Source organism: Branchiostoma floridae, chromosome 8 (assembly GCF_000003815.2).
Source record: "Branchiostoma floridae strain S238N-H82 chromosome 8, Bfl_VNyyK, whole genome shotgun sequence".
NCBI classification, from domain to species: Eukaryota; Metazoa; Chordata; class Leptocardii; order Amphioxiformes; family Branchiostomatidae; genus Branchiostoma; species Branchiostoma floridae.
Window position 1 is genome coordinate 23,769,633 of NC_049986.1, and position 11,127 is coordinate 23,780,759.

Consider the following 11,127-nt stretch of genomic DNA (forward strand, 5'->3'; position numbering starts at 1 on the left):
CATATGTTTAATGCACCTCTGTACCAAATTTCAGGTCATTAGCTTGTAATACCAGGGCACAGGGGCCCAAAATATACATATTTTATCTAAAAATGACCAAAAACCCTAAATATCATAAATTCTAAGGCCTCTATCAAGAAAGTGAATAAAACGCCTGGGGGTATTTGCTACTTCTACCACCCTGCCAAATTTCAGCTCATTTGGCCCAAAAATGAAAAAGTTGAATCCATTTGAAGATTTGACAGGAGGAGAACGAAAGGAAAAACAATATATTGCATCCCATACTATGTATGGGGATTGCAATATAACTAGAAAGGCCGACATTTGCTTAGGAGCAAATACAGCATATTGCAATCCATCTTCATCCTTGAAATAATCCTAAAACTCAACAATTTGAAGAAATGTTTGCTCAAAGGGAAAATGAAGTACTGTGGGCACTTGTCCTACACACCTTCATGCCGAATTTTAGGTCATTTGGTTTCAATATAAGGGCATAGGAGCCAAAAATAAACATTTTTTAGTTAAAAATGGCTGAAAATCCCCAAATAACTCATTTCATAAGTGGCCTCTATGAAGAAAGTGTTGATGGGGTCCTATTGTCATATGTCCAATTTACCTTTGTACCAAATTTCAGGTCATTTGGTTTACATACAAGGGCATAGAAGCCAAAAATATACATTTTTAGTCAAAAATGACCAAAAAACCCCAAAATAACTCATTTTTGAGTGATCTTGAAGAAAGTGTCAATGGGGTCATGTGAGCATATGTTCAATGCACCTCTGTACCAAATTTCAGGTCATTTGGTTTCTATACAAGGGCATGGGAGCAAAAAAATATACATTTTTAGTCAAAAATGGCCAAAAACCCTAAAATAACTCATTTTTGGAGTAAACAATGAATAAAGTGTTGATGGGGTCCTGTTGTCATATGTCCAATTTACCTTTGTACCAAATTTCAGGTCATTTGGTTTACATACTAGGGCATAGAAGCCAAAAATAGACATTTTTAGTCAAAAATGACCAAAACCCCCAAAATAACTCATTTTTGAAGTGATCTATAAAGAAAGTGTTGATAGTTTTCTGTGCTCATATGTCCAATGCACCTCTGTACCAAATTTCAGGTCATTAGCTTGTAATACCAGGGCACAGGGGCCCAAAATATACAAATGTTGTCTAAAAATGACCAAAAACCCTAAATATCATAAATTCTAAGGCCTCTATCAAAAAAGTGAAAAAAACACCTGGGGGTATTTGCTATTTCTACCACCCTGCCAAATTTCATCTCATTTGATCCAAAAATGAAAAAGTTGAATCAACTTGAAGATTTTGACAGGAGAAGAAGAAACTCAGCAAAAACAATATATTGCAATCCCATACTATGTATGGATTGCAATATAATTACGAATACAATATATTTCACCATACCTATGGTATGGCTGAAATATAATAAATGTAACGCCCACTGTTTAGGCCCTGATGCCACCTGCAGAAAAAATAAGTCTAATTCTCTTCGTATGTGATCAAGGATGTTATAAGTTTATCAGACGTTCAAACAACACTGTGGTTGAATCTCCAGGCGCTGGTTCCGCTCACAGAAGGCTCCTCGTCAGGCAGTATCGACATGGAGCTGCTGAAGGAACGGGAGATCCACAGGAGCAGGCTGCAGGGCGGACAGATCCTGGGAGAGGGCGCTTTTGGACATGTAGTCAAGGCAACGCTGACACAACCTGAAGACGAATATGTAGTGGTAGCTGTCAAGAAACTCAAAGGTAAATCCTTATCGCTATTACTTGAAGATGACAATTATAGTTGATGTGGTCTTCTAAGTAATACTGGCAGGACGTTCCTGTCTTTACCTTAGTGTTCATTGTTCGTCATGTATTGTAATTGTTAATTTTTTTATAGTCTTTTTGTCATTACCCATCTAACAATTGTATAAATCAGTGTTATTCAGCTTGTTTTGTACACGCGGCGAGGCTGATCAAACTATTAAAAACTAGAAAGGCCGACATTTGCTTGAGAGCAAATACAGCATATTTCAGCCATAATGCAACAATAGGCCTTGAGGTCGTTGGCCATTGGAAAATGACCCCAAAAAATCCCAAATATATCATTTTAAAGTGTTCCATGCCAAAAATTATACATGGTCATTTGGATAAATATCTAGAGCACCGCTTAACCAAATTTCGGGTCATTTGGTTGTAAAACGAGGGAACAGGAGCCAAAAATGTCCAATTTTTGTCCAAAAACGGCCATAAAATCGCAATATTTAGCATTAGGTTGTACTGTATGGAAAAACTGTTATTGAATTCATGCACACATAATTGAAGGGCACTTTTATACCAAATTTCAGGTCATTTGGTTGTAAAACGAGGGTACAGGAGGCAAAAATGTGCTTTTTTTGTCAAAAAATGGCCAAAAATCGCAAAATTAAGCATTTTGTTCTACCGTATGCCAAAACTGTTATTAAATCTGGGTGGGCATATGATCAGGGCACCTCTGTACCAAATTTCATGTCATTCGGCTTTAATACCAGGGCACAGGAGCCCGAAATATACATAAAAATTGACAAAAAACTCAATAAAATCATTTTGAAGGCAGATATGAAAAAAATGGAAAAAACACCTGAGGGTATTGGCTTACTCTACCTTTGTGCCAAATTTCAAGTCAATCGGTTTAAAAATGGCGGAGTTGATTCGATTTGAAGATTTGACAGGAGAAAGAAAGAAAGAAAGAAACATTACGAATACAATATATTTCACCATACCTATGGTATGGCTGAAATATAACTATCAAACTATTAAAAAGTGGTCGATCAATTATATCAACTAGACTAGTACTGAATGTAAGTTCATCTGTGACGGTAGTTAACATAATGATACAATTTGTAAGACTTTATATCCGTACACAAATAAAGCGCTTACCAACAATTCCGTTCAGGAAGTGCGACTTAGGTTTTGGGTCATTACAACTTGAGAAGGATCAGAGGACTGATGGAAAGCTTGTTGGTAAGCGCTTTATTTTGTGTACGGATATAAAGTCTTTGAAATAGTTTCATTATAGACTAGTACTGATCTAAAACGCTACAAAAAACGTGTATTGTGAAATTCGTCAGCCTTTTTGTTTGATCTGACAATCTACCTGTTGGCTGAGGTCTGGTTATTTACTTTTTTTACATGTATGCACTGATGGATTTCAATCCAGACGATGATGACCCCCAGGCCAGACAGGCCCTTTTGAGGGAGACCTGCATCATGTTGTTGTGCGGTAACCATGACAACGTCATCGGGCTGAAAGGCATCTGTTTTAGAGACGGTTAGTACAACTTCCTTTTTGATCTTTAGACGTTTTGGAACTAAACGTTTTGGAACTTAAAATGTGTAAATGTAAACGCCGGGGTACATCTCGAGTGACAGACATACAGAAGAGTCTATTGGACATAAATATCTCTAGCGGGTTGTATACATGTACACAGTGTTCCTTGAGCACAAAAGTACAACTAATAAAACCATATCGACAATTATTGAAAATCAAATCAAATCAAACTTTATTTAATCAACTTGGCAGTCAATTAGACTGAACTTCGTCGATTTTGCGAGTTAATAATGCAAATACATTGGCAATTAAAATCAAGAGATAGGTAGAATACATTTTTTAAAACCATTTCATGAGTCAGTTAGTTAAAATCTCTTAACGACGTACATACCAACACAACAATAACAAAACAACTGGTTACATGTATACATACAGCAAGCGGCCGATATTGCAGATGGGAGCGGACGATATTGCACATAGTGACATGGGACTCAGACTAAGTCTAGTAAGTCTCTCGCTGCCCTCGCCACAAACGAGTTCCTATGTCTCTCAGTACGGCTGACTGGCAGTTTATACGGCCAGACAGGGGAGCCATACTCCAGCACCGAGCGGATGAAAGATATGTACAGATACCTTACGATGCATTTATGTCACAGTTGCTCTTGCACTGTTTCCCATTAGGTCCGCTCCAACTGGTGCTGGAATATGCCGAACACGGGAGTCTCCTGCACCTGCTGTGGACGTTACGTGCGGAGTCCAAACTCAACAGGACCGTTCTGGTCAACAAACGGCACATCTTCGAGAACATGATGGTGGAAGTGTGCTGCGGCCTGGAGCATCTGGCAAGCAGGAGGGTGAGGAACTTTTAGAAACTGCATCATAGGTCGTACAACTTCCCTCCATTTCCCCATGTTGCCAGCAAAGATCTGTTCTAACATCTTCTCTTTCAAAGTCGATGCATGGGACAAGCAATATTAGTCGTACCATGACACTAGATACAATCTCTCAATCAGATCAGAGTTCATGACTTTATTGTACAACCCTTGGCAACATGAACCTTATTCTTAGAATTTTCTCTTTAAGCTTAAACGTTGTTGTCAACGATTTGAAATATTTGATTTCGGAATATGCTGGAACAGTAGACCAACTAACCTCCCACATCTTTGAGCAGCTGGTTCACCGAGACATCGCGGCCCGGAACATCCTGATCTGTGGGAAGGGAACCGCCAAGATCGCAGACTTCGGGCTGGCCCGGGACATGTACGCTGTGGGGTACCATCGGCAGGACGGGGTAGGTCGGATATACGAAAGGAGCTTGCAGAGGAAGCTTTAGTAGTATCACTTGGTTTAGAGGACATTAAAACGATGACATTAAAAATATTAGATTCTGGTCTTTTAAAGATCCGACAGTTTTGGAAAAGACGGATGTGATGTTTACATAGAAAGTAAAATTAACTTACAATGAATCTATGCAGCTGGAATGCACTCACATTATGCATATGGTGTTTCCCCTTTTCAGATACAGAGATGGAACTCAGCAGCTATTAGAAAAATCTTCCTATATGTTCCTCCAGGGTAATGACCTCCTGCCGCTGAAGTGGATGGCGCCGGAGGGCCTGAAGAACGAGGCTAGGTTCACCCACAAGAGTGACGTGTGAGTATTAAACTTTGTCTGTAAAAACTGAACTTGTAAACAATAATGCTGATCTTCTTCAGACAGACAGTTGTCAATCTTCATATCTTAGTTATAACCTTTGCCCTCTTTAACGCAATTGGTCTTTTATTTTCCAGCTGGTCCTTTGGGGTTCTGTTGTGGGAAGTGGCGCAGCTCGGCCGTACGCCGTACCCTGGGATGGAGGGGGCAGACAGACTGTATGATGCTCTGCAAAACCACTTCAGACTCCCCAGGCCTCAGTTATGCACAGAAGGAAGGTACGACTGGGATGGTTTTGGAAGGAGGGGAATCCGGAGTACTCACACTGCTACACTTCCATGTTATTTCTAGAATGAAAGCTGGCCTATGTTGGAAGAACATATAACTGTTACGTTAAAGTTTATTTCTTACTTTCTGTCGAAGACGGTGAGAGGTATCGACGTCTGGCCCAATTCTGAAGATGGATTCTGGAATGACAATAACAGCGCGTTGGTTATAAAATAGAATCGGTCATATTCAGGAAATGTCGTAGAAAGTCATGACATCAGACTGAATGAACAATGTCTGTCCTTCTGTTAAGCTAAGGGCACAACCCGCCGTACGTACAATTTTGCCGTACGTGGCTGTACAGGGTAGACGCGTCGCCCGTACTGGCACGTACGGGGGCGAATCTGAAGCCTGATGGCACACAAAGTTTTGCCTGCACGTAAAGTTCTACGACGTGTCTGCGTGCTCCAAAATCCGTCGCGTTCCCTACGAGTTCGTACGGAGCCGGTACTTACGACTTACGGATCCCAAAAGATTGCACACGTTTTGGCACGTAGACAGCACGTATTTGCACGTACGGCAGGTTGTGCCCTTAGCTTTCTGTACATGCTTCCTGTTCCAACCCAGATACCAGCTGATGCTGCAGTGCTGGAAGTTTAACGAGAAGACCAGGCCGGACGCCTCGACTGTCAGACAGCAGCTGGAGGCAGATCCCAATGTGAGATGTATTTTTTTTTCACCTGTTTGTCTCACCTACATGTTGCTGTTTTTGCTACTTGACGTTTGTTCAAATTGGGTGACATTTCTGCCTATCGATGTTGAATAACGCACCAGCAACTGATTTCTTTCTTTGTATGACGTCCATACTATTGTAATTTTTGATTGACCCATAGTGAAAAAAGAGGATGTCATTGTTTCCAACATATTCTGTCGTTGCGTCATCAGGGCTTCTTTTACTTCAACGCACCCGTGGCTGCGATAGAGGCACCAGTTACCTCGGTATGAGACCAAAAGGGATGTCAGAAGAAGGCGGGTGACGTCATTCTGGAAAACAAAGCACAAAAGTGGTCTAGCTAGATCATTCCATTCTTTGCTGCCATTCAACTTTATTTCAGAATATTCTGGCAGATATACATATAGAATACAACACGGTGTATTCCGTATCACAGCCCGACCACGGGAAGGATCGCCCGACGGCCGAAGGCACTTGGTGCCCTCGAACAAACACTGTTACAATAGCAATGTTTTAATGTCCGAATCAGGCCTAGGTTTTCGAATTGTCGACCGCGCCGCTCTGGCGTGCGCAGTGTATGTTCGAATTATATTGTTGTGATACAACTTCGAAGCCTGTGTGGTACGGCTTTTTATCACATGAACACATGTATCGAACGTTATCGCGCCTAGGTATGACATAAAGTCCAAAACAAATATCAGTACAACTCAACTGAATAAAATTTATTTACAAATGTATATATAACTACAGGACAATATTCTATGATAAACTAGTATGAATAGATATGTGCAGATATATATATAACTGTGAAAATAAGATACATGAAATACAAAGCACTAGGTCACACAGAAAAATCAAAATAAGAATATTCACAGTTACCGAATTGTCCTGTGAGGGCGTCTTTTTCTTGTTTGATTTTGAACTACAACTATGGATTGTTCTACATTCTATTACTATTTTGAACACATGTTAATTCATGTGATGAAAGTCCAAAACAAACATCAAATATTATAAATACATATATTGAAAAATCCTTCATATGAATTACATAGTGGTCTTACAGCTGTGACGTCATTGTTGATATATGTGACCGAGTTCACCACGAGACTCAGTGTACATGTCATGGAACGGTGTCATTGAACCCACTCATGTCATGACACGCAGTAACTCCAGACAAAAACGTTTAAATGGCAAAGGGTCCCTTATGTTTATGCTGATACCCCCATTCCACAAGGACGGCGCTCTCGCCGCGCTCTCTCTGCGACGTAATTTTTGACAGATCGCTCAACGAATTGTGTAGAAAAGAAACGAATATTTTTTTACAGTTTGTGCGTTTTGTTGTCTTCTCGGTCACACTTTCACATTTTGTATGATCAGTGAGAGCGCAGTGAGAGCGCAATGAGAGCGTAGTGAGAGCGCAGCGCGATCGCCGTCAAGTCCATCCGGTGCAATAGGAAAAGTACAAATAGACCCAGATAACCTGAATTCACTTGGATTATAGTTGTTGTTATTTCTACATGTGCTACTGTCCCATACCAGATTCCTGCAAAGAATACTATTTCTGGTAATTAAGAAACACTTTAGAGCAAAGTAATACGTAACACTTTAACGCTATTGAATGTTAATCAGTAAAACCGTAGCGCGTCAGAAAATCTGCACGGCAGGCTGGGGGGCGCTGTCTATTGTTTGCTGGAGAGAAAACAAAACATCCACAAAGAAACGAAAAACCGGTTCTTTCACTAAATGATGTCTCATTAAAGTATCCCAATTATCTGCGTGTGGGTCAGTTAACCCATTGCATCTTGTCACTATACGGAAAAATACCCCCAGGTGCTTCCGAGAGGGGGGGCGGAAGAGAGCACCGGTAGGACGGATACCACGGCAACAACTAGGCAACGGCCCCGACTACGACCTGAACAAACGGCAACGGACACACAGGTAGCATGCCGATGCGGTAAATTGTGCAAAAACAGTAGGGGTCTCAAGATCCATCAGACGAAAATGGGCTGTCTGAGGCAACACCCAGAGCAACGCTCGAGAATTCTCGGTGAGACGGCGGAGGTTAGGAGACAGGAAGAAACCCACAGTTCTCAAGACCTTCATGTGAGCGGTGAGCAGCAGACAGCCAATCCAAGCTCTGATCCAGATCCAGCGACGAGCCAACAAGCTGTTAGGAGAAACGAGGAATTGACAGAAACCGCTGAAAAGGAGAGACCGCACGATAGTCAGGGAGAAGCTGGAGACCAAGAAGTGCTACCGGAAGGCAATAGGCTTGCAGAACCTAGGAAAAGCCAAGTCAAATGGCCCCCAAGCAATGCAGAGAAAGAATGGCAACAGCTAGACGAAGACCTAGAAGGGATATTAGAAAGCGTGCTGGCAGGAGCAGCAGAAAGGAAGATAGAGGCAATGATGGAAATTGTGTACAGTGTTGGAGTTGAGAGGTTTGGAGAGAAGCCTGTAGGGAAAAGCAGACGACAAGCTGGGCACCCAAATCGGAGAGAAAGAGAAAGGAAGCAGATAAGGAAAGAGCTAAAAGTGCTAAGAAAGAGATGGCTGAAAGCAACTGAGATGGAAAAAGAAGCCCTTGAAGTGCTGAGAAAAGAGTTGAGATCAAGACTGTGCACTCTAGGTAGAGCAGAAAGAGCTAGGAGGAAGAGGAAAGACAGAGAAAGGAGGAGGGCAGAATTCGTGGCAAACCCCTTCAAGTTCACTAAGCAGATGTTGGGTGCAAAAACCAGCGGAAACCTTACGGCCAGTGTGGAGGAGGTAGAGATTCATCTGAGAGCAACACATGGGGACCAGCACCGTGACAGTCCCATAGAAGACATAGAAGGAATGGAAGAACCAGCTCCAGTGTACCCGATGGATTGTAGTGAAATAAAGCTGTCTGAGGTAAAGGAGGTCGTACAGAAGGCAAGAGCGGGATCAGCACCCGGCCCTAGCGGAATAACTTACAAAGTCTACAAGAAGTGCCCCAAATTAGTGAGGAGACTCTGGAAGCTACTTAAGGTACTCTGGCGGAAAGAGAAAATACCCGAATCCTGGAAGAAAGCTGAGGGGGTGTTTTGCCCCAAACAAGAGAACTCGCTGAAGATCGACCAGTTCAGAACAATCTCCCTGTTATCAGTGGAGTGCAAGATTTATTTTGCGATCTTGGCTAAGAGACTCTTGCACTTTATGCTGAGGAACAACTATATAGACACATCGGTACAGAAAGGAGGGGTACCAGGGTTTTCTGGCTGCCTCGAGCATACCAGTATTCTGACACAACTGATCCAAGAAGCAAAAACAGAGAAGAAAGACCTCTCAGTAGTCTGGTTGGACTTAGAAAATGCATACGGCTCAGTTCCTCACCAATTGATCAAGATGGCCCTAAACAAATGTCATGTTCCACAGCAGGCATGTAGAGTGATAAGCCAGTACCTGGACGGTCTACAGATAAGATTCACAGTCAATGGGAACACTACAGCTTGGCAGAGCCTACAGAGGGGGATTATAACCGGATGCACAATCTCAGTGATACTCTTCGTAGCAGCGATGAACCTTGTCATGAAGCCAGCTATGCGTCAGAGTAGAGGCCCAAAAACAAGTTCGGGAGTCAGACAGCCTCCGTTAAAGGCTTTTATGGACGACCTTACAATCACAACTGAGAGTGTGCTGAGTTCTAGGTGGATGCTCAAGAGTTTGGAGGAGGCCGCAACCTGGGCAAGAATGAAGTTTAAAGCAAGAAAGTGTAGAAGATTGGTACTGAGGAAGGGAAGATTGACTAATACGATCCAGTTGGAAATTCAAGGAGAAAGAATACCTTCAGTAACCGAACAACCGATAAAAAGCCTTGGTAAGAAGTTTGACAAATCACTAGGAGACCAGAACAACATAAAGGAATTCAGACAGCAAGTTAACCAAGGGCTGAAGGCAATAGAAGAAAGCAAACTACCAGGGAAATTCAAGGTCTGGTGTTACCAGTACGGTCTGCTGCCCAGAATAACATGGCCAATGACAATGTATGATATGTCCCTTACCACAGTGGAAGAAGTCGAGAGGAAGATTAGCAGACATCTCCGGAAGTGGCTGGGGCTCCCATGCTTTACCAGACTAGGCCTATACAGCAGAACGGCGAGACTGCAGTTACCGTTCACCTCAGTAGTGGAAGAGTTTAAGGTGTGCAAGACAAGGGCCCTGATGACCTTGGAGGGGAGTAAGGATGAAAAGGTCAGTCAGGCAGGCGTGGAACTGAGGTCAGGACGGAAGTGGTCTGTGGCAAAGGCAGTACAAGAGGCCAAGAGTAGTCTTAGACATCGCGACATAGTGGGAGTGGTGGCCCAAGGCAGACTGGGATTAGGAGCAGGGAAAACTGACCACCAGAGCTGGTGCACAGCAGGGCCAAGAGAGAGAAGGGAGATGGTACAGAGAGAAACGAGAAGGAAAGAGGAGGAAGTTAGAAGGGCCCAGGCAGTGAGTCAAGGTAGTCAGGGTGCATGGACTAGATGGGAAGGAGTTAAAGACAGAAAGGTAATGTGGAAAGAGTTGAATAGATGGGAGCCCCTGAGATTGCAATTCCTCCTGAAGTCAGTGTACAATCTTCTACCCACTCCAGCAAACAAGAAAATGTGGGGGATGCAAGAAGAGGAGAACTGTGGCCTGTGCGGTAAAAGAGGATCATTGAGCCATATTCTGTCAGGATGCCCAGTGGCCTTGAGCCAAGGAAGATACCGATGGAGGCACGACAAGGTGCTGAGGGTATTGGCAGCAGTGCTGAAGAGGAAAGGACGAGAAACAAGCAACAGGTCAGAAAGGGGCCGCAGTTCATCGGATTCTTGAGAGAGGGGGAAGTGAGGAAAGGAAAGAAGGAAAGAGGGAAAGATGTAGGGATACTCAACACAGCAAAAGATTGGGTCTTACAAGTCGACCTAGACAAGAAGCTAATCTTTCCAGAAGAAGTAGTGACAACAAGTCTAAGACCGGATGTGATCCTGAAGTCAAGTCAGACAAAGCAAGTAGTCCTTCTGGAACTGACTGTTCCATGGGAAGAGAGGCTAGAGGAAGCCCATGAAAGAAAGGCCTTGAAGTATCAGGAACTGGTTCAGAATTGCAAAGACCAAGGATGGAAGACACAATGCTTCCCAGTGGAGGTTGGGACCAGAGGCTTTATTGGCCAG

General features: G+C 42.9%; 2 protein-coding genes across 2 annotated transcripts; both read left to right on the plus strand.

Moving 5' to 3' along the window:
* Nucleotides 1–1,454: 1,454 nt before the first annotated feature.
* Nucleotides 1,455–6,580, plus strand: LOC118420712 (fibroblast growth factor receptor homolog 1-like). Its single transcript, XM_035827664.1, has 8 exons — nt 1,455–1,768; nt 3,204–3,314; nt 3,996–4,168; nt 4,486–4,605; nt 4,889–4,968; nt 5,106–5,246; nt 5,863–5,953; nt 6,181–6,580. Exons 1-8 carry the CDS (start codon nt 1,621–1,623, stop codon nt 6,238–6,240), a joined length of 924 nt encoding a protein of 307 aa, XP_035683557.1. The 5' UTR covers nt 1,455–1,620; the 3' UTR covers nt 6,241–6,580.
* Nucleotides 6,581–7,969: 1,389 nt separating this feature from the next.
* Nucleotides 7,970–10,634, plus strand: LOC118421998. Its single transcript, XM_035829502.1, has 2 exons — nt 7,970–10,423; nt 10,566–10,634. Exons 1-2 carry the CDS (start codon nt 7,970–7,972, stop codon nt 10,632–10,634), a joined length of 2,523 nt encoding a protein of 840 aa, XP_035685395.1.
* The last annotated feature ends 493 nt before the right edge of the window (nt 10,635–11,127 follow it).

Excerpts from the sequence above, each read along its gene's own strand:
- LOC118420712 (XM_035827664.1), top strand. The coding sequence starts at position 1,621 with ATGGAGCTGCTGAAGGAACGGGAGATCCACAGGAGCAGGCTGCAGGGC. Across the intron at positions 3,315-3,995 it reads AGGCATCTGTTTTAGAGACG|GTCCGCTCCAACTGGTGCTG; the intron begins GTTAGTACAACT and ends GTTTCCCATTAG. Across the intron at positions 5,954-6,180 it reads AGCTGGAGGCAGATCCCAAT|GGCTTCTTTTACTTCAACGC; the intron begins GTGAGATGTATT and ends TTGCGTCATCAG.
- LOC118421998 (XM_035829502.1), top strand. The coding sequence starts at position 7,970 with ATGGGCTGTCTGAGGCAACACCCAGAGCAACGCTCGAGAATTCTCGGT. Across the intron at positions 10,424-10,565 it reads AAGTTAGAAGGGCCCAGGCA|CAAACAAGAAAATGTGGGGG; the intron begins GTGAGTCAAGGT and ends TACCCACTCCAG.